The 23251-nt window shown below is 45.1% G+C and overlaps 1 protein-coding gene across 1 annotated transcript in view; it reads right to left on the bottom strand.

Moving 5' to 3' along the window:
• Nucleotides 1-16028: 16028 nt before the first annotated feature.
• The window catches only part of cfap58 (cilia and flagella associated protein 58), a 170872-nt gene continuing 163649 nt past the window's right edge, over nt 16029-23251 (bottom strand). Inside the window, exon 18 of the mRNA XM_066660964.1 lies at nt 16029-16298. Within this exon, the coding sequence (XP_066517061.1) occupies nt 16175-16298 (124 nt within the window). The 3' untranslated portion in view covers nt 16029-16174. The remainder of the gene's footprint in view (nt 16299-23251) is intronic.

Here is a 23251-nt window from a genome sequence, read left to right as displayed (position 1 = left end):
TGAGACAAAATATGTTGCATTAAGGTGAATTTAGTGAATATATATGTGTGTGTGTGTGTGTGTGTGTATACCTGTGTCTGTGTAAGCGTGAATACAGTTACACTTCAGAGCTGGGCCCTGCAGGTTCTTCCAGTGCATGTTCTGTGAACCGTGCTGACATGCACAAACACACAAACCCTCATTTGTACAGAACACTGTATGTGAACCCAGCTTGTTAACCTCTTCACACGGATGATCTCTGCAGAGACATGGAACAAAATAAAAGAGTAAGACAGGAAAAGAAAGTGTGACTTTAATGGCCACCACTGAAGGTCCCAAGGTCTGAAGCAGCCCGGCTGCTCTACTGTCATTAAAATGACTTCACCCCACATTCATCACACTGGGGTCAGATTTCTGTACAAAGGATTCATTCATTCATTATCTGTAACCGCTTATCCAGTTCAGGGTCGCGGTGGGTCCAGAGCCTACCTGGAATCATTGGGCGCAAGGCGGGAATAGACCCTGGAGGGGGCGCCAATCCTTCACAGGGCAACACACACACTCACACACTCATACCTACGGACACTTTTGAGTAGTCAATCCACCTACCAACGTGTGTTTTTGGACTGTGGGAGGAAACCGGAGCACCCGGAGGAAATCCACACAGACACAGGGAGAACACTGCACACTCCTCACAGACAGCCACCCAGAGGAAACCCACACAGACACAGAGAGAACACAGCACACTCCTCACAGACAGTCACCCGGAGGAAACCCACGCAGACACAGGGAGAACACACCACACTCCTCATAGACAGTCACCCGGAGGAAACCCACGCAGACACAGAGAGAACACAGCACACTCCTCACAGACAGTCACCCGGAGGAAACCCACGCAGACACAGGGAGAACACACCACACTCCTCACAGACAGTCACCCGGAGGCAACCCACGCAGACACAGAGAGAACACACCACACTCCTCACAGACAGTCACCCGGAGGAAACCCACGCAGACACAGGGAGAACACACCACACTCCTCACAGACAGTCACCCGGAGGCAACCCACGCAGACACAGAGAGAACACAGCACACTCCTCACAGACAGTCACCCGGAGGAAACCCACGCAGACACAGGGAGAACACACCACACTCCTCACAGACAGTCACCCGGAGGCAACCCACGCAGACACAGAGAGAACACACCACACTCCTCACAGACAGTCACCCGGAGGAAACCCACGCAGACAAGGGGAGAACACACCACACTCCTCACAGACAGTCACCCGGAGAAAACCCACGTAGACACAGAGAGAACACACCACACTCCTCACAGACAGTCGCCCGGAGGAAACCCACGCAGACACAGAGAGAACACACCACACTCCTCACAGACAGTCGCCCGGAGGAAACCCACGCAGACACAGGGAGAACACACCACACTCCTCACAGACAGTCACCCGGAGGCAACCCACGCAGACACAGAGAGAACACAGCACACTCCTCACAGACAGTCACCCGGAGGAAACCCACGCCGACACAGGGAGAACACACCACACTCCTCACAGACAGTCACCTGGAGGAAACCCACGCAGACACAGGGAGAACACACCACACTCCTCACAGACAGTCACCTGGAGAAAACCCACGTAGACACAGAGAGAACACACCACACTCCTCACAGACAGTCACCCGGAGCGGGAATCGAACCTACAAACCTCCAGGCCCCTGGAGCTGTGTTGCACAAAGTATATCAAGGTTAATATTGGGAATACTGAATACGGAGGTGTTCATAAAAAGGTCAATTTAAAAAAGAAAATAGTGCTTTTCCACTGCATGGGATTGACTCGTCTCGACTGGCTTTTAGCTGAACGCTTTTCCACTAGCACAGCTCACCCCTCAAAATGGAACCAGTGATGTCACAAAGGCCCTGCAGAGTTTGAAAGCCACAACAATGCTAGCAGTAACATTAGGCTCTGTTTACTGATGCTGTATTTTTGCATGTTGTTTCTCAGTTCTCACTGATCAGTTTTCTATGTTGCACTTCTATTCCAGCTTTCACTGGAGTTTTTTTTTTTCTGTCACTCACCAAGGAGAGTTTGAACATCTTCAAAACACCACAAGGTAATGATACGAGCTGCCGTTAAGTTTTGGATAAAAACAAATGTGACCACTGCTGTAACTTCAGATATTCTACATGTGGCTAGTTTGTGGGCGGTGACTGACAAATCTCTCTGGCCAATCAGAGCCTTGAGTTTACAAGTCACATTTAGTACATACTCTGCCTCATACTAGGTGCAAACAGATAAAAAAATGGACCCGGTTCCAGGGACCAGGAACAAGATCTGGCTAATGGAAAAGGAAAAGAGCCAAGGTGTGTAGCGCCAAAAGATTCTCTTCAACCTTATTTATGATCTTAATATCGATCTCCTTAATGTGAAATAAATTAAACTCTCAGTGGCACTGAACACACACACACACACTGGGGCAGTGAGCATGCACACACCCAGAACAGCAGGCAACCACCTTAGCATCTGGACTTTAGCTGACTTACTGCAATGGATGTTGAGGGAGGAGAAAGTGCTGCTTTTTTTCGTTTGTTTTGTTTTTTTTTCATTCCACCCACCCCCGACTTAAAATTAAAAACATATTTAAAGAACGTGTTTGTAGACAAGGTTTGGAAGGTTCTAAATGTGGTGTTAAACATTTGATCTCAGTTTATCCTCCATGTCTTGATATTTAGATAGGAGCACATTTGAGAGAGAGAGAGAGAGAGAGAGAGAGAGAGAGAGAGAGAGAGTGTCTAAAGCCACTTAAGGCTCCAGGACTCTCAAGATCTTTCCCACAGCAGTCAGAGAGCGGGGCTGGGTCTAGATCTGTGTGAAAAAGGTCAATTGTACCCCAGAGGCATCAGAAAGAGGAAGATTCAGCTCCTCCTGCTGCAGTCAAACCAAAGCTAATCGAAACCAGAGACAGAGCAAAAGACACAGAGAAAGAGAAAGAGACGAGAGAGATTCCTTGTTCATACCCAGTCCCCAGTGGCCAGTTCTCTTTCATGCTGTAGCCTGCTGGGGATCAAAGGATGTCCAGCTCCTGAACATACTGATCAGACAGGTCACCTCCATCACAGCACCGACTCTGGACTTGCTGGACGCAGAGGTAGAGAACAGACCGACCGTCCACCTGGAGAATATTGAATTTTTATGACTTCTGCACTTCATGTTGGGTCTCGTAGTACTTTTGTCCATTGTGGACCGTTCCAGTGTGGAATCCAACACAATTATATCCAACGTTTCAGAAACAGATCTTTGGAATAACTCTCTCTCTCTCAGCAGTTGGTAGTAAACTCCTGTTTTCTCATAGCTTTGTTGATGATGGAAATGTGAGTCACGTTGATTGGAAAGGTCACTGAGGCTACAGCGGCGTAACAAAGGCTAGTCTAAAGCTTCCTGTGATGCTGGATGGACTTGTGTAGCATTTTAACAAGTCAACTTAAGTAAATTTAAATATACTTCCGTAGCATAATAATGCAAATGTAGTGTACTTGTAAGTGTACTATTTTAATATTTTTGGCTAATATATTGGCACAGGTTTTAGTTTTTAAAAGTATACCGTAAATATAGCCTTAAAACTTCCTCTAAACTTAACCTTCACCTTTAACTGAGTTCAGAAAGTTAGAAAAGCAGTGATTTGCATGTTTAATGTTAACAGAAATATCTGCTGTTTTCATAACTCTTCTTCGGGTAAATATCAGAGACTTTGTGTGTATTCAGTGGAACAGCGCCACCTGTGGATAGGAGCTCTTATAGCAAACATACAAAGACTACAATTTATGTGTCCTCAGTGTACAAATGACAGTGGTTTATGGCGTCAAAATAGATTCTAAAGTTCTGAGAACCAAAAAACAGAATTGTTGCGCTTCTCTCAGTCTCACTTTCGCTTCCAGACGCTTCTCGCTTTTGACTTTTGACGGGGGTCGAGATCTAGACAGTCATTGGCTGCTAAAGTTAAGCCCCGCCCACTCAGAGGATTCTGCACACCCTTACCCTGATTGGAAAATGTCTCTAAGCCTCTATGACGAATTGTGCGTTAATAAAAGACATAATCGTAAAAAAAAAATTGATATTGGTTACCTGTGTTTGTCGCTCTGTCTTTTTTCCAGTCAGTGTAAGATTGGCGCGCTCTCGCTGACGTAGCCGGGTGTGCAGAATTGGCTGGGTGGGCGGGTCTTAACTTAAGCAGCCAAAGACTGTCTAGATCTCGACCCCCGTCAAAAGTCAAAAGCGAGAATCTTCTGGAAGCGAAAGCGAGACTGAGAGAAGTGCAACCGAGAAAAGGCGGAATGAAAACGAAGAAAAAAAAAAACCAGACGATTAAATACAGAAATGTTTAGTTTACAAACCTGTTTTTATAACTCTATTAACTCTATTAATGACAGTTTTCTCAATTACAAAATGACATTTATTGGTTAGATTCTGTTCTTTGGTTCTCAGAAATTTAGAACCTATTTTGACGCCATAGTGGTTTAATAGGTGCTTCTTTTAGCAGTTAAGTTACATTTTAGACATTAATTCATATGGTTCAGCCTTGGAAGAATATTGTCAATAAAACCATACAAATGTTGTTCTGATTCTGTGTTTACTGTTTAACACTGTGTACAGTTCTTTTCCTGTACTATTTATTCTCTACTATTCCAGCCCAAGCTATAAACCAAATATATTGAAACTTTAAGTATGCGGTAAGTATTACTTATTCATACATTCTCAATCCAGTAAACATTTAGCCGTTGATTCAACGTTGAAATAACGTAATGACTGCCGTCTAATCAACGTTCTCTTAAGGTTGAAAATGAACGTTGAAAAGACGTCCAAACACAGACATTGAAAAGACGACTATTAGATGTATTTTGGACGTCCATTGACGTTATTAATTGGTCCCGAGATAAATTACTTGTATAAAACGCGTTTTGGACATCCACTGATGTTATCGATTGGTCACCACTTAACTAACTTATTAAGATGGATTTTGGACGTCCATTGACGTTTAAAAATGTCCTTGACGGACAGTCTACTTTTAGACCAATTTTTAACATCCAGGGACGTTCCTTGTTTACTGGGAAGTGTTTCCTGAACAAAAAATTAAGGATATGTTTAGCCCCAATATGCTTTACATATTTGTCAGTATAAACCAATAGATTTAAGTATAACTGAGTTTAGTATATCGCTGACAATTCCTGTGTCTGCATGGTGCTCTGGTTTCCTCCCACAGTCCAAAAACATATGTTTGGTAGGTGGAGACTCAAAAGTGTCCATAGATGTGAGTGTGTGAGTGAAAGTGTATAGTGGCCTGTGAAGGACTGGCGCCCCCTCCAGGGTGTGATCCCACCTTGCACCTAGAGATTCCGGGTAGGCTCCAGACCCATCATATTTAATCCATATCTACCGTTCTTTTCTAGGAGACTAACTTTTAGTTTTCCAAAAAATATATATATATATCAGAAGATCAGTTTCAGGTCTGAAGCTAAAGTCAAGTTTCATTTTTTGCTGCTGTCGGTCAAAAATGAACAGTTTTAACACTGAGGATTCTATTCAGTCTTTCAAAGGATTCCACAGGCATTTTTTCCTTCTGCTTCTAAAGATCCAAGCAATCTTAAACATATCAAGTGGTGCTGGAGTCTGGACGGTGAGGTGGTCAGTCAGTTGTTTTGGACATGCTGAGTCCTGGAAACTGAGAGAAAACTGCTCTGAGATTTGCACAGTAACATATATCACTGACATTTAAAGGATGTATTCCATGGGAATGCAAGCAGCCACTGGTGAAGGAACAATGGAAGTGATGGTTATGGCAAAGGTGCCGTTCTTCTGTTGTGAATATATTCTCCTCAAGCTGCAGAGCCAGGTGACAGGAGGAGCTGACTTCATCTGCTTACAGCCAGCAACGACAACACAAACCGAGCAATAAAACACTTGGAAAATAAGGAGGCATGCCATCTGTTAACAAAGGCTTTCTGTGTGACCCACTTCCCCTTCCATTCAAAATGCAGTATCCTCTGCCTGTCTCTCTACATCAAAGATGCACTCTCATCACTCCTAGGAGCCGGGTCTCTGGATCCGTCGGCTGACTGTCTAAGTGTTACCACAACCCCTACGCACTAACGGCTCGGAAAACCCAATTTAACTACATTTCCTTGTTCCGCTACACAAGGGGCTAAACATAGCCAAACGAACTCCAGCTGCACAGACAACCAGCTGTGAACGGAATCAGTTTGAAGTTGAGCAAAAGCAAACAAGGCAGGCCACCGGAAAAGTTCGGAGTCAGCAACTAATTGCACTGGATTTGGTTCGCTACAAAATACAAAAATAAATAAAAAAAAACAGGCAAAGCAATTACACAATGGGAGCTCACTTGGAGGCACCACAGCTCTGTTTTATCAGTAATAACCGTGCTGATTGTTAGAGTAATAACAAAGGAGACATTTTAGTTTTCTTTAAAAACAGTGTTTTATATTCCACCATGGACCCTCGCTCGTCTGGCACCTAGCAAAGCGATTCAGAAAGCTCAGGAAACAGCAGGAATAATAAAAAAAAGGTGGAAGGAAATAGAAAGTGAAAATATAGAGCAACTCTCAGGGGAGGAGTAGGATCATTATTTGCCGAGCGTGCAAGCAAACTAAAAACGGCATTGAGGAAATACAGCACGAGGTTTTTGTGGGAGAAAGAGAGTGGCGGCACTTCGCTTCAGCTCCGTAACGCTCTTCAACAAGGTTACAGAGGCAATCCTTCATGAAATGGTTCTTACATCCAATATGCAGCGGGGTGTAATAAGATAAGCCATGAGGCCTTTTGGTCTTACAGTCTGCAGAGTGCCCACGGCAACACATTTCAAAACAAGGGATCTGGACCTGGGTATCAGAAAATAACAAGGCAAAGGGTGCAGGGATAACAGCAGCTTTTTTTCAGCGACATAGTTCTTGCCTATAGGCGTATAAGCCTATAAACAGAGGTACTAGAGGACGCAGCACATAGTGCCCATTATTTCCTTTGGACTGTTACTCATCTTTGGATATTCAAATGGATATTTATATTAACTGAAATGGAACATATTTTGCTTCTACTCAACTCACACATTGAACTGAACTGTGGTGTCTTCTTATTTAAAGGAACAGGCACTGAAATCAATCATTCTGAACAGGGCTGTTTAGACGGTGGGAAAATACTGTGTTGGGCGGCACGGTGGTGCAGCAGGTCTCTGTCACAGCTCCAGGGGTCTGGAGGTTGTGGGTTCGAGTCCCGCTCCGGGTGACTGTCTGTGAGGAGTGTGGTGTGTTCTCCCTGTGTCTGCGTGGGTTTCCTCCGGGTGACTGTCTGTGAGGAGTGTGGTGTGTTCTCCCTGTGTCTGCGTGGGTTTCCTCCGGGTGACTGTCTGTGAGGAGTTGGTGTGTTCTCCCTGTGTCTGCGTGGGTTTCCTCCGGGTGACTGTCTGTGAGGAGTGTGGTGTGTTCTCCCTGTGTCTGCGTGGGTTTCCTCTGGGTGACTGTGTGTGAGGAGTGTGGTGTGTTCTCCCTGTGTCTGTGTGGGTTTCCGTAGGTGTGAGTGTGTGAGTGAATGTGTGTGTGTGTGTCTGTGTTGCCCTGTGAAGGACTGACGCCCCCTCCAGGGTGTATTCCTGCCTTGCGCCAATGATTCCAGGTAGGCTCTGGACCCGCTTACAGATAATGAATGAATGAATGAATATATATATAAATGTATATTTTAAAAAAAATTATTACACAGTTACTTCAACTTTGATGAGCGTGAAAAATAAAATTTCTTAATTAAGAAATGAATTAACACAGTAGGCTTTTAATTAAACTGTACAACTTACATCATGAATCACCACCGTTTGTCAGGTGATGACAGTGTAATTAATTCCGTGACTCCAACTTTGGGCTAACACTCAACAAACACACGCTTCCCTAGCAACTGGCTGAGGGTCTAAAAATGAAGGTCTACACTTCACTTTCAGAAGGTCTAAAAAAAAACAAATCTCTCACACTCATTGGTATATTTTCCAGAAAGGTAAAGATAGGGAGCTGACCGAATGTTTCCCAGTAAACAAGGAATGTCCCTGGACATTCAAAACAGGTCCAAAAGTAGTCTGTCCATCAAGGACATATTTTAAACGTCAATGGACGTCCAAATTTCATGTTAATAAGTTAGTTAAGTGGTGACCAATCGATAACGTCAGTGGACATCCAATATGCGTTTTATACAAGTAATTTATTTCGGGACCAATTAATAACGTCAATGGACGTCCAAAATACGTCTAATAGTCGTCTTTTCAATGTCGGTGTTTGGACGTCTTTTCAACTTTTCATTTTCAACCATAAGAGAACGTCGATTAGACGGCAGTCATTACGATATTTCAACGTTGAATCAACGGCTAAATGTTAACTGGGTTTGCAGACGCCAGAGCGATGGTGCACTGTTCCACTGTGCAGCATTGCCTGCCCAAACATAATCCACATTGCATAGCCATCAGAGATAAACCTCAACTGCATTCATCACAGACATTAAAGCTGGAACAGGTGGTTATTTAGAAAACTCGTTTGTGAGCCAGTCCCACCTCCTAACACATATGTGCCGGGTTCTTGATAAATCACACAGCACCTCACCTACCTTATGTCTCACGGTCTACCTCACCACCCACCTACCTCATGTCTCATTCACATGTAAGAAAACACCCAACAGCTGCATTCATGTTCACTCTGGTTTTCTGGTTCACATCCTTCTTTTCTTCCTCTGTGTCTCCAGGAGCGAATGTGGAGCACAGTGACCAGAGCAGCTTTGAATGTGATGTAGTAAAGAGGCTATTTAATCATTTGTTGAGTCAGAGATAAATCATTAGACTTGGCTTTCACAATCACGTGACAAATATAGAAAATGAATCTTTTTATTTATGACCTCAGAGCATTGATGTTAATGTATTATTTAAAGTATTTTTAAAAATACCAACTAAAAATGTTTTAAGCGACACCTAAATAAGCCAGAGGTGCTTTAATGACAGGGACACATTGTCGTCTGTAACACGAGGATGGATCTATGGTGCTAACTCTGTCTGTCCCTCCACACAACCCACCAATCAAATCAAAAATGTTGTCTTGGTCTGTGCTAAGGGCACTACCAGCAGAACTTTCCAGAAAGCTTTTTTGAAGTAATCCTCTAGCCTGGTGTGGGTCATGCGGTCTCGTGATGAAGAGGTCTCCGGGGCACAGGCCACTCTGGAACAAAAACAGGGCTTGATTTAGGAGCGCTGGTCGCTACTTTAATACAGGCCTCAATCGAGCTGATTTACAGCAAGGGCATGTCCAGACTGTAAATGGCGTTAAAACATTAAGACAATAACAGGACTAAAAGAGAGAGAGAGAGAGAGAGAGAAAGAGAGATAGAGAGAGAGAGAAAGAGAGAGAGAAAGAGAGAGAGAGAGAGAAAGAGAGAGAAAGAGAGAGAGAGAGAGAGAGAGAAAGAGAGAGAGAGAGAGAGAGAGAGAGAGAAAGAGAGAGAAAGAGAGAGAGAGAGAGAGAGAACGAGAGAGAGAGAGAGAGAAATAGAGAGAGAGATAAAGAGAGAGAGAAAGAGATAGAGAAAGAGAGAGAGAGATAAAGAGAGAGAGACGCTTATTCCACTTTATTCAACAAATAACAAAGGATATCAATGTAAACAAACCCTCAGTCCACATAATAAACATTAAACACACACACACCCACACCCACCCAACCATCACAGTGTCCAATCAGCACACCACATATTCAAACCAAACTGAGACAAATATATATTGTCCTTCAGATTCAGAACACTCCAGTCTCTCATCCAGCTCAAAAGGCCTGAATCCCCACTCTGTTTCACCAAGAAATGTGAGTCCAGTGGAGATTCCTCAGACAAGTCTGTCATAGTTCATGTTAAAAATCCAAAGGGGACAGTCAAATGTGAGCCGCGAGCAGTCAATAAGGAGGCAATGGACAGGCTCCGGCTGAGAACAACAGCGCCGGCCCGTCTCCACTTCCCGGACAGTACTCACCCTGGCGGCTGTAGCCCATGTCTGGTGCTCCACCATGAGGCTTCCGTTTCCTCAGGGACTGATAATCCAAACAGCACCTACCTCCCGAGTCCAGCAGTGCACCAACCACACGAACAGTCTGTAAAATCCGTGCTACGTGCACTGTACATACTCGCCATATCCAGCAATCCAGTCGTTGTCAATGTTCTCCTCAGTGTTTACAAGCACTCAAAGCAGTAGGCCTCAGAGACACAGATGTGCCATAGAGACCTACTCACCAGGAATAGTCAGACTTTTCCGTGCGGTCGTCAGCCACTTCCTGAGTCTGAAACGCCTCTTAGGGGACAATGACATGTAGACCTTATAAACTTTTCAGTGTCTGAGAAGTAGTGTTTTAAGTTCACATTCCTTTTACCTTTAGTGACATTCAAAAACCGGTTAATCCTCGTGAGAGAATACACATCCGCTGGGGGCTCAGTTATTTCAGATGAGGCCTCAGACGGACCGGCCTGGGTCGAAGAGCCCGGCCTACAGGACATACTGACAGGTAACTCAGACATCCCTGAACAGTCTGACACCACGCTGTCCTCCTCAGAGTCCAGCACAGCGTCCACCGAATCGCCGAGACACTCATCACGCACACGGCCCACGATAACGTCATCCTTCTTCATAACTAACTGTCCATCTTCCTTCACGGGTTTATCAGTTTTACACCGGGCCTTTCTGTGGGTGTTAACACTAGGCCCGACCGAGTCAGTGGGGTCACTGGGTGTGTTTACAGATGCAGTGCTAATATTGACATTATCCTCACTACAGTTGAGGTACATTCATGGAGGCCTCAGTCCCATCCCCATCTACCCCCTCCCCACCTGCAGAGCTGACGGGTTCAGGCCTGCTCTCAGGCCCCAAGACCTCAGGCCCCGAGACCTCAGCTACCTCCTCAACTACCACCTCAGCTACCTCCTCAACCTCCTCAACTGCCACCTCAGCTACCTCCTCAACCACCTCCCCACCTCTGTCCCCTACCTGCTGCCCTTCCATTAAATCGCTCTGTTTATTATCACCCTCCTGCTGCTCTTTTCTGTGCGGGCAGTCGAACTGTTAATGGCCAATGTCTCCACACTCAAAACAGCGGAGTCTCTCTGTACTCGCGAACACTATGTACGATCCTTCCTCGTATTTAACTCTAAAACTCACGTTTAAAGTCTGATCTCGGTTGTTTAAAACCATGAAAACCTGCCTCCTAAAAGACATTACATGTTTAATCAGCGGATTTTTAAAACTGAGCGGAATCTTTCTCATGGCACCGGCGAGTTTGCCGAACCGAGCCAGTTCTCTCAGTAACGCCTCGTTTGTAATGAACGACCCTGATCCCCGACTTAATCAGACTACTCACACAGCTCTCTTTCAACAAAAACACCACCACCGCTTTGTTCATCCGAGAAGCCGATTCAATGTTCTCATATCCAACCTGCTCCCCGACCACAACCTCCGCCATCGTCGCCTCACTCTCCGGGACACACCTGACGCCATGGCGGGGAGACGGCGTCTCCACACCGGCCTCAGAGGCCATGACGCCAGCCACAAACTCCTCACCACCGGCCAAAAACAGTTCGGTACCAAACACCTCACTAAGCTCTCATAAAGAGAGTATCAAGAAAAACAGAAATGTTGGCAGAAACGCCAGAAACCTCCACGCGCCACCGCAGTCAAACCGCGCGCACGCGCAGAGAGAGAGAGAGAGGGAATAAGAGAGAGATAGAGAGAGAGAGAGAGACGGGGGAATGGTGTTCAAGACCCTTAGCAGAGAGATTTTATACTGAAATGAATCCCAGACAATCTCCTGAATCCATACATCACCACATTAGTGTCGGTGAGACCATTCCTCATAACAATTTAAACACCAATAATGTTCACATTTATATTATAGATCTTTACACATTTAAGGACTGAGGCTGTAATCCAGGCTCTAAAGAGTTAACAGACACTGATCAGCCAAAACATTAAAACGACCTCGTTTCTCACTGTCCATTCAGGTGTGATTTGTGGTTTTACAACTGGACTGCAGTCTATCTGTTCCTCTGCATACATTCCCTGTGCCCTTTCAGGACCCCCACACAGTAGGTATCACTGAGTTATGACATCATCTGAGGAGACCAGTGTTCTTAAATATATCATCGCTGCTGAAACAAAACCTGGTACCTCCATACACAACACATTCTCCAACACTGTTAGTGTTAACACTGAGAGTGTGAAATTCAGTGTTAACTTAACACCGGTGAATTTGCTGTGTACTGTTAGTGTCTATTTTTTTTCTGTTGGATGTGAACACTGGAAAATGGCCTAAAATATAGATGTTCATTTATTATTATTTTTTTTTATTTATTTATTTAGTTTTTATTTATTTATTTATTTTTAACGTGGAGATACGGATACAGCTGTCTTACTGTCTGTGAGGAGTGTGGTGTGTTCTCCCTGTGTCTGCGTGGTTTCCTCCGGGTGACTGTCTGTGAGGAGTGTGGTGTGTTCTCTCTGTGTCTGCGTGGATTTCCTCCGGGTGACTGTCTGTGAGGAGTGTGGTGTGTTCTCTCTGTGTCTGCGTGGATTTCCTCCGGGTGACTGTCTGTGAGGAGTGTGGTGTGTTCTCCCTGTGTCTGTGTGGATTTCCTCCAGGTGACTGTCTGTGAGGAGTGTGGTGTGTTCTCTCTGTGTCTGCGTGGATTTCCTCCGGGTGACTGTCTGTGAGGAGTGTGGTGTGTTCTCTCTGTGTCTGCGTGGATTTCCTCTGGGTGACTGTCTGTGAGGAGTGTGGTGTGTTCTCCCTGTGTCTGAGTGGGTTTCCTCCGGGTGACCGGGCGTTGAGGAGTGTGGTGTGTTCTCCCTGTGTCTGCGTGGGTTTCCTCCGGGTGACTGTCTGTGAGGAGTGTGGTGTGTTCTCCCTGTGTCTGCATGGGTTTTCTCCTGGTGACTGTCTGTGAGGAGTGTGGTGTGTTCTCCCTGTGTCTGCGTGGGTTTCCTCCGGGTGACCGTCTGTGAGGAGTGTGGTGTGTTCTCCCTGTGTCTGCGTGGGTTTCCTCCGGGTGACTGTCTGTGAGGAGTGTGGTGTGTTCTCTCTGTGTCACCATGGGTTTTCTCCTGGTGACTGTCTGTGAGGAGTGTGGTGTGTTCTCCCTGTGTCTGTGTGGGTTTCCTCCGGGTGACTGTCTGTGAGGAGTGTGGTGTGTTCTCCCTGTGTCTGCATGGGTTTCCTCCAGGTGACTGTCTGTGAGGAGTGTGGTGTGTTCTCCCTGTGTCTGCGTGGGTTTCCTCCGGGTGACTGTCTGTGAGGAGTGTGGTGTGTTCTCCCTGTGTCTGCATGGGTTTCCTCCAGGTGACTGTCTGTGAGGAGTGTGGTGTGTTCTCCCTGTGTCTGCGTGGGTTTCCTCCGGGTGACTGTCTGTGAGGAGTGTGGTGTGTTCTCCCTGTGTCTGTGTGGGTTTCCTCCGGTTTTCCTCCTACGGTCCAAAAACACACGTTGGTAGGTGGATTGGAGACTCAAACGTGTCCGTAGGTGTGAGTGTGTGAGTGAATGTGTGAGTGTGTATGTTGCCCTGTGTAGGACTACAGGTTTCCAGGGTTACAGGCAATGAATGAATGAATGAATGAGATACAGATAGTTCTGTCCAACAGTGACATACTTGCTGTGATATAGTGATGTTATGTTTTACAAACAAAAAAAAATAAAAGCAGACTAGTGTCAATAAGGGGGATAAAAGGAAGAGTGTCATGTTTAAAGTGAAGAGAGGCTGAAACATGTCTGGCTCATTCACAGCCACAGTGAAGGTCAGAATTATAATCTGTTCAGATCATCCCTTCAAGATCCTCTTCCAGCGCTTATTGAAGCTACAGCGGAAAAGGGGGAAGAATAAAGAAAGACAAAATGAAAAAGCAGTTCTTCGTTTCTAAGCTCTGCGTAAACTGAGGCACTTCGTCAGAAAAGATGGTCATTTAAAAAAAATGTGCAGAGGCTCTTATGAAGATGACTCATTTCCTCATCTTATCATCTGATGATAAATGAGAGTCTGTCTGTCTGTCTCTTTCTCACCCCTCCTTTGACTCTCCTTTTCTCTCCCTCTCTCTTTCTCTCTCCTTCTTTTCCCTACTCTCTCTCTCTGCCTGGCTTTCCCCGTCATCACTCTTGTTTGCTCTCCTCTGTGCTCTTTCACCTCTTTTTCTCTGTCTGTTCTCTCTCTCTCTCTCTCTCTCTCTCTCTGTGTGTACAGTAAGCCTTAGGGGGTAGGACTAACATTTATCATGATGGGAGAAAATGTGAAGAAATGCAATTTATTCCTGATGATGGGGAAGAGGTTTGAGTGTGTGTGTGTGTGTGTGTGAGAGAGAGAGAGAGAGAGAGAGAGAGAGTGAGAGGAAGAGAGAGGGAGGGACCAGGAGAGTGAACCTCCACAATCAGCACACTCAGCTAATCCCTGATTCCCTTATTATACAACCTTACCTTACTGTTAGTTTACACACTATCAGACAGAGAGAGAGAGAGAGAGAGAGAGAGAGAGAGAGAGGGAGAGAGAGAGAGAAAGAGAAGGAGAGAGAAAGAGAGAAAGGGAAGGAGAGAGAGAAGAGAGAGAAAGAGAGGGAGAGTGAGAGAGAGAAAGAGAAGGAGAGAGAGAACAGAGAAAGAGAGGGAGATTGAGAGAGAGAAGAGAGAGAAAGAGAAGGAGAGAGAGAACAGAGAAAGAGAGGGTGTGTGAGAGAGATAAAGAGAGGGAGAGGGAGAGAGAGAAAGAGAGAGAGAAGAGAGGGAGAGAGAGAAAGAGAAGGAAAGAGAGAAGAGAGAGAGAGATAAAGAGAGAAAGAGATGGAGAGAGAGAGAGAGAGAGAGAGAGAGGGGGGAGAGTGAGAGAGAGAAAGAGAAAGAAAGGGAGAGAGGGAGAGCGAGAGAGAGACAGAGAGAGAGAGAGAGAGAGAGAGAGAGAGAGAGAGAGAGAGAGAGAGAGAGAGTGGTTGGTTTCTAGTTTAAATGTATGTTGTCCCTCTCCCGGTGTCAGAGAAACACCACATAGAAACTTTGGCATCTAAACATCACCTCCTATTTTCCTCAAATTGTTTTTAGTCTTTTGCATTTATTAAAGATTCCATTCTATCCAGGAGCCTTCAGTATTCCAGAGAAAGCTGCAGGGATATTATTCCACGTCTCCGAAGTTCAGCTTTAATAGTTGTTTGCATTTACCACTTCCCTGAATCCAATAATCCCAAACACATGTAGTGAGAACCAGTGCTTAGCTCTGGAGCAGCAGGTCCACTGTTCTGAGACCCACAACTGCTTCATTCACTTGCAGATCATCTTCTTATCTGTCCGTGTCTCAGTACCATCACCTTGACAGCTCCACATACTTTTAGACCCACAGTGTTGAGCTGCTCTCACACAATGGAAGGATGCACAGAAACACCTGAGAATGGAGCTTGATTTTCCCACAGTCTCTCTCTCAAAGACGGAAGCTTTAAGCCTTGTTTGGCTGACCGTGAGAAATACCTGTGTTATTTTCTTTTTCTCATTTATAAGAGGAGACGGAGCTCTGTTCTTAGTCGTTATGAATCATTTCTACATGTCCATTCATCAGGAAATGTGAATTGCTTTTTTTTTAAAAAGAAATAAATAAACAAAACAAGAAAGAAGATGCATTATATACGAGGCGGGGTACAGGTTTGTGGTCCTGCAGTGTATGTATCATCTTGATAGACTGATGTGAATGCGCAGGCAGCGCTATAACTTATTATGGTTACACTGTTATGGCCTCTTTGGAATGAACTGAATAGGACTGAGACATAAACACAAAACACTCCCAGAAAAAGACAGGCAAAGAGAGAAAACACAAAAACAAAAAAAAAGAGGGAGTGAATGCTGGATGGAAAGACTGTAAGTTAATTTCAGCTCTTACGCCTCTCACTAAGAACACGGCGGCTAATGAAAGCATAGAAATAAACCCAGGCCATTAGCAGCAGTGTAAACAGATCTGCTTTACTTATGAATGATGAATGAATATAATGGCTTCTCTTTTTCATTTCACGAAACCTTAATGTTAGAGTGAGAGCAGTTTGAACAGCCAGAGCGCTGAAAGACGAGAGGAGAGAAAGGTGGAGGACACTGGGAGAAAGAGTGAGGGGTTTAGGCAGCGATTTTGCTGGGCTGCTTTAAGCTGAATCCTCCTCCGGTGAAGCGGGGTCCGTCGGTTCTCTGGGGCAGGATGACGGTGGTCTGTGCTGCCTGTGTCACACTCTTCTCTTTCTCCCTGTGAAACAAAGGAGGACAGAGTTGGAAACAGTGCAGGACTCAAACAAATTCACAACACTTTCTAAAGCTTTTGTTCTTGGAGAGGGCCTCTGTAGAAATCTGAAGGACCATTCAGCTCAGAGGAGGAGATACGTCAAGTCACGGGCTCTGGACCTACCTCATGGTTGGGAGACATTACTCTGAACAGTTCAAAGCTGTTCAGCTGAAAGTTATTTTGGTTTATTTTATTTATTTATGTAACACACGGTAATGATGAGTGATAATGCTTTATTTGAGGCTCTGTGTTCTTTCTGCTTTTTCTTTACCTTGACATGGCCACAAATGTAGAATTCACTCTTGTTAGGCTACATTCTTTGGTAGAAACGCACCAAATGCTTCCAAAGTAGGTTTATAAACAGGAACCAAATCACTCCCATGTTGATATGTGTTTTCTCTGTGTCTGCGTGGGTTTACTCCGGGTGACTGTCTGCGAGGAGTGTGGTGTGTTCTCCCTGTGTCTGAGTGGGTTTCCTCTGGGTGACTGTCTGCGAGGAGTGTGGTGTGTTCTCTCTGTGTCTGCGTGGGTTTCCTCCGAGTGACTGTCTGTGAGGAGTGTGGTGTGTTCTCTCTGTGTCTACGTGGGTTTCCTCCGGGTGACTGTCTGTGAGGAGTGTGGTGTGTTCTCCCTGTGTCTGTGTGGGTTTCCTCCGGGTGGCTGTCTGTGAGGAGTGTGGTGTGTTCTCCCTGTGTCTGCGTGGGTTTCCTCCGGGTGACTCTCTGTGAGGAGTGTGGTGTGTTCTCCCTGTGTCTGTGTGGGTTTCCTCCTGGTGACTGTCTGTGAGGAGTGTGGTGTGTTCTCCCTGTGTCTGTGTGGGTTTCCTCCTGGTGACTGTCTGTGAGGAGTGTGGTGTGTTCTCCCTGTGTCTGTGTGGGTTTCCTCCGGGTGACTGTCTGTGAGGAGTGTGGTGTGTTCTCCCTGTGTCTGTGTGGGTTTCCTCCGGGTGACTGTCTGTGAGGAGTGTGGTGTGTTCTCCCTGTGTCTGTGTGGGCTTCCTCCGGGTGCTCCGGTTTCCTCCCATGCTCCAAAAACACACGTTGGTAGGTGGATTGGTGACTCAAAAGTGTCCGTAGGTGTGAGTATATGTGTGAGTGCGTGTAGCCCTGTGAAGGACTGGCGCCCCCTCCAGTGTGTTTTCCCACCTTGCGCCCATTGATTACGGGTTGGCTCTGGACCCACTGCGACCCTGAATTGGCCAAGCGTTTACAGACAATGAATGAATGAATTCATTATTTCTGTGAACTGATAAGAACTCATATCTACACTTTCCTTGTGTAGAACTTCAGTCAACTCAGTAAACAGGTTTACAACCTGCATTATCGCTGAAGCAGTGCTGGAGGCCCACGAGTATATTTTAAGAGATATCTAATGGTCTTCTAAGAGCAGGCTTACTGTAGGAAATACACCTGTGTGTACACGCTGCTGTCTGTCTCCTGTTTGCTTTGTTTGTTTGTGTGTTTATCTTGGGTTAGAGTCCCTCTGTGTCAGCCATGTGTTAATGCGGCCATGATCCAAACAAACATCGGCAAACACCGTCGCTAAGGCTGACACACACTCGTACACGTGTGTATACACACACTCACTCTCTCAAACACACAAATCTCCCAGCAGAGAACAGCTGTTGCCACCTTGATCCCTTTCAACTGCTCTCCTGCGACTGGAAAACTCTCATCATTCATTCAGCACTATGCCAGCACAGGACCTCTCGGCCACACACAAGCACCCACACACTATTGTACACGCCACGATGCTCCCCCACATCGACGCTGCAAACTTCCTTCTCCATCTTAATTTCTCTCTCTCACTCACAGTGTTTGTCCGATATCAAACGCTACCAATTAAAATTCACTGGCTGTGTAATGCGATTTCACACAGGAAGCGATGAAGACGTTTGGCAACAAGCTTGAAGCGCAGACACACATGCTTCATCCACCTTTTGTTTTCCCTCTATCCCCCAAAACAAACCAAGAAAAAAAACCTCCAGGCACGATAATGTTATTCAGAAAAGGGCTTCAAACACTGACTTTTTGGATGGGACCGCAGACATCTGTGAAACACGCTTTGATGGGAATGCCGTTCGCTTGACTTGTGGAATCAGCATCATCTGCAGCTAATGATTTCTGACAATTGCAGAGTCAAGATTTATAATTACATTTCCCTGTGTTTCTACAACACGATGGGACCTTCAGAATCATGTGGTGGTTGGGGGGATTGGGGGGGGGGGCTGCAAATGAGCAAAAATTGGATCCAGAGAGTAAACAAAAAAAAAAAACCCAAGCACCAGTTCTAAAATCATTAGCACAAGAAACAGCAACAATGGTGACACTTGTAACCACACCAACAACAGCCTGGTGGTTAGGGAACTGGGCGTGTAACCGCAAGGTTGCTGGTTCGATCCCCAGAGCCGGCAGGTCATGACTGAGGTGCGCTTGAGTTAACCTCCAACTAGGGCTGCCCACCGCTCTGGGAACATGTGCTCACTGTGTGTGTAAATGTGTGTTTCACTGCATGATTTGGGTTAAATGCGGAGAACAGTTTCCTCTGTGTGCAATCACAGTGGCCAATGAAGTGATTCTGTTTCTAATTCTAACAGTTAAACAACAGCTACAACAACTCAAACAGCAGCAACACTGCAATAGGTTGTCTTCTGTAAGATTCGCTGATATCAAGGCAGTATAAAATATCCTTTAACTCAAGAACACCAATGAAATCTCACAAATGTATTGAGACATGCAATTAGTTCTTTAGAAGCTGGGTCGACCTCAGTACCGAGGTGCTCCAAGGTGACAGTTGTGTGGTTTGTCCGATGGATTAACAGAGCAACAACAACAACATCCAGCACTGCGACGCCTCTTCATCAACAGTGGACATCAGAGGCGATTGCTCTAAGGCTGCAAGGGAAGCTCAGCTTCCCCTAAAATGTCAAAAAATAAGTGATCAAATATATACTGTTGTCTGTACATGTCATTGAATAAATATGCACTACAACGCGCTCAACTTGTGTTCAGAATCAGCTTCTTATCACTGGTAAAGACGTGGCTTTCCTCTCAATAATTCCTGCAGCTTCACAGTGCTTTAAACAGTCTGGACACTGAGGGTCCACAGAGTTCAATTGCGAAGCAGCGAAGTGCAGCGAAACGAGACGAGTGATTGGATAAATGCTGGGCTTTGTCCTGCCCATCGGACGCTCAGCGTCTCTGGGGGTCTATGGGGCAGTGGGCTGGCCTCGGCTGGCCTGGACGCTCAGCTTCTGCGTGATGATTGGATGATCTGTCTGAGGCTGAATCCCTTTTTGATTGACAGCGAAATGAGCGAATCAGCGATCCTTTGGAATTGAACCAGACTTTCTTAAACATCTTAGCTGCATTTTCTTTGTTAAAAACGACTAGTGACAAATCAAGCTTCTATTTCTGGTGGGTTTTTTGTAGCTGCTTGTGTTTGGAGACTGACTTCTATCACTCTTTCTGACTTCTATCGCAGTTTCTGTCCAGCGGGTGCTGCTGAGCCCCTCCACCGTCACAAAGCACTCACAGGTGGACACACTTCACATGGGCCAAGGCCGTTTAAGCAGCCTAGCTCTGCTGGCCATTGAGAGGACACTAGTCAAGTCCCTGGAAAAGACGCCTTGTTGGTACGACAGGGTCACAGATCATTTTTTGTAAAGGAATGGAGGGTAGAATTTACAAATAAAAAACCGACACATTTTATGATGTAGGCCGAAATTGAGCTTCCCCTCCTTGAAAGACCAACATCCGCCACTGGTGAACATCCATAGAACTCCAACAGCAACACGGTCAGTAATATCTATAACAAAATTCCAACACTGTAACCACAAACATCATATACATCAACACCAATAAAACCATCTACAACCACAGCTGCCACCAGTAACATCAGTTCCAACAGTACTGCCAGCATTAACACCAAGGTGAACTACTACCCCTTAAACGCCGCAACACTGTACCCATGAATAACATCATATCTAACATCACAAAAGACAACAACGACAGCTTCGTGGTTGAAGAGTATCTCTACCTCCAGAAGTAGCTGTCACTCTAAGCTCCATCATCTAGTCCATTAAATCAGCCATGTCCAGTTCTAGCCTTGAGCCAGCCTATACCCTTTCACTCAGGTGTTGCACTCTGGGGATAAAGAATGCTGATCACCTGGCTCAGGTGTGTTAGATCGCTGCAAAGGACAAAGTCTCCAGGCCTAGACGGCTCTGCCTTAAACATCACTGTTACCACCACCAGAGCTTTGAAAACGAACAGCCCGAGTCTAATCTGTTCTCCTCGACTCGACCTGCATTTCGGCGTCGATTAATCTTAGTCAAATTTCATTCATTTAGTCTTCATTCATTAATTACATGGCTAATTCATAGGGCAGAATTAATCTGCACATTGATGAGGGTTTGATAATGGCTAGAGAGGAGTTGGCTCTGCATTAACAGGCAGAACACTGCTGTATCAGATGCCATTATGGAGAGAGTAATGAGGATATACGTGAAGTTGTTTATTTAACACGTCCATATGGCGGTGGATTTAATAAAGGCTAGGATATAGGCCTTAGCCACTTCACTTCATCTCCCTCGGGGAAGAGTGTACATGCTTTTGGTATGGGCTCACCTCTAAGGGGATATATTTACAGTTATGAAAGCTTACAGTTTGCTTTTTGTCTTTTCTGTAGGATATTCAGTGAAGATCTTTAACTCTGTGTAGGTTTGTTACTATGAACGGGCCCCCCCACACACACAAAGAAAGAGAGAGAGAGCGAGAGAGATTGTAAGTCAATAGTACTGATTGATTTGCACCTGGCTGGATACCAAGGCTTTAAACTCTCAACAGGGGAAAGTGTGAACATTTCTCCATGTCGACTCGTTTCATTAATGGAACAAAGAGAAACGTCCGTCCATTAAAAATGCATCAGAATCTGGCCCCATCATCCCCACACCCTGAGCACTCCCCTCAACACACACACACACACCACCCCCGGCTGAGTATGAGCGGAAAATAAGTAAGTTGAAGGAAAAACTGTGTTGATTACATTTGCATTTCCTTCTGATCTCAGATCAGCTTTTTTGGTTTCTTAGCAACAGCACAATATGTTCTAATGGTTTCAGAAGCAGCTGGACATATTTAGGCGTAATATGCCTCTTCTATACTATGGCAACATGAAAATTGATGTGTTGATATATGATGCCTATTGAGGCTGTAATACCACCAATGGTTCCTGAAGGTTCATAATAAATAAGTCAGTAACAGACGTCCAGAGTCTCATGGTTCTTCAACTGGTGCTTCATTCATTGGTTTCATTCTTGGTTCTTGGAACCATGGTGCCTTCCAGTGAAGCAGACTGAGTTTCCACCAGTTGCAATGGGAAACAAGGATATGTTATCAGCAGGGGTGCGTTGCATGGCTGCTCAGTTTCAGCAGTGCCGTGGCTGAATTCAGTGCCAGAGGCATTGTTTATTTTTGGTTTACAACAGGTTTAGATCAGAGTGAGACTCAAATGATCAGAAAACTGAATTGATAAATGGTAAACAGATCCACCATCTCATTACTATAAATGTGGTGGAGCAGCTGCACACAAGTCTAAGATCAACATGCTCCATACCAAGTGCCAGGGGTATAAAAACCTGCCAAAACTGGGCTGTGAAGCAGTGAACATGCATTCTCTGAGACACCAAATCTGAATACTTCTGAAATGTGCAGGAGTGTAGTATGCGATGCAGAAGTAATCACATCAGTACCTGACCTCACTAATGCTCTCATGGCAGAATGCCATCAAATCAGCCCAATGTTACAAAATCAAACCCTAAAACCTTCTGAGAAGAGTCATAGATGTTGCTGCAGTCAAATGGGATATTCATAACCCTTCATTTCAGAAGAGCAGATGTCTACAAACCCTCGGTCGTAGCGTATCTAAATTTCTAAATATGTCTGGCACAATCAGGAGTCGGCCAGATCTTTTCTCTGACAAACTGACATTTTTCTGACAGAGTCTGACAGAGTTTTAACACTGGTCATTAGCTTCCTTCACTGAGCTTCCTACAGTCTGATCTGAGGGCCTTATTAAGTTGTATGGCTTATATTAGAACTCCACTCTACAGTGTCAATCACAGGAATATTGCTTTGCCTGTAGGGGCTCGGTTCCTCTGAGAGTTTGTTCCACTCTGTGTGGAATTAAACTCAAATGAATTGTAGCAAAATATTGCATTAAAGTCTTTCAGTTTTGCTCTTGCCCGTAGAACTCTGATAATCAGCTGTTTAATGGTTATCCCGCTTAAGGCCAGGATTAAAACTTCTCCCTCAACCGGAGGTAGAAACATTAGGTCCATATTTTAGATTCAGTCTAAGCCAAGATAGCCCAATGCCAAGTGTTGGCTGGGGAAGCATAAAGCCCTTGAACACTGGGCTGTAGAGCAGTGGAACTGTGTTCTCTGGAGTAATGACACACTCTCCGATACCTTGAGGATGATTTAGAATGATGTTTGTGATCCAGAACTAATCCTCCAACATCGGTACCTGACCTCACTAATGTTTTAATGGCTCTGTGCCATTAAAGCTTAATAGAAATGTATAAAGCTGTCCCAGATAAGTAGAAATTCATTGTTTTTATGAATATCTTGGTGATAATATTGTGCAGAAACATGGCACAAATATTTCCTGACTTTCTGGATTCAGGTGCTTCCCTTCAGTCTTATCGCATTGTTTTTATGTGACACACATTTGGAATTATACTGCAATAAAGAGGGAGATACACAAGATACATATCATCTGCCTCTTACTGTGTGTAACTGGTGGATTTGTGTGTTCTTCTACATTCTGTGTGAAACTGACCAGTGGACACTCGTGGGTAAAGGGGAGTTTTTCAAAGAGTTGAGAACAATTTCTGAAATCAGACTTCACGTTTTC

The sequence above is a fragment of the Hoplias malabaricus genome, chromosome 2 (assembly GCF_029633855.1).
Source record: "Hoplias malabaricus isolate fHopMal1 chromosome 2, fHopMal1.hap1, whole genome shotgun sequence".
NCBI classification, from domain to species: Eukaryota; Metazoa; Chordata; class Actinopteri; order Characiformes; family Erythrinidae; genus Hoplias; species Hoplias malabaricus.
Note: the sequence above shows the minus strand (reverse complement) of the source record. Positions and strands in the feature narration are given on the sequence as shown.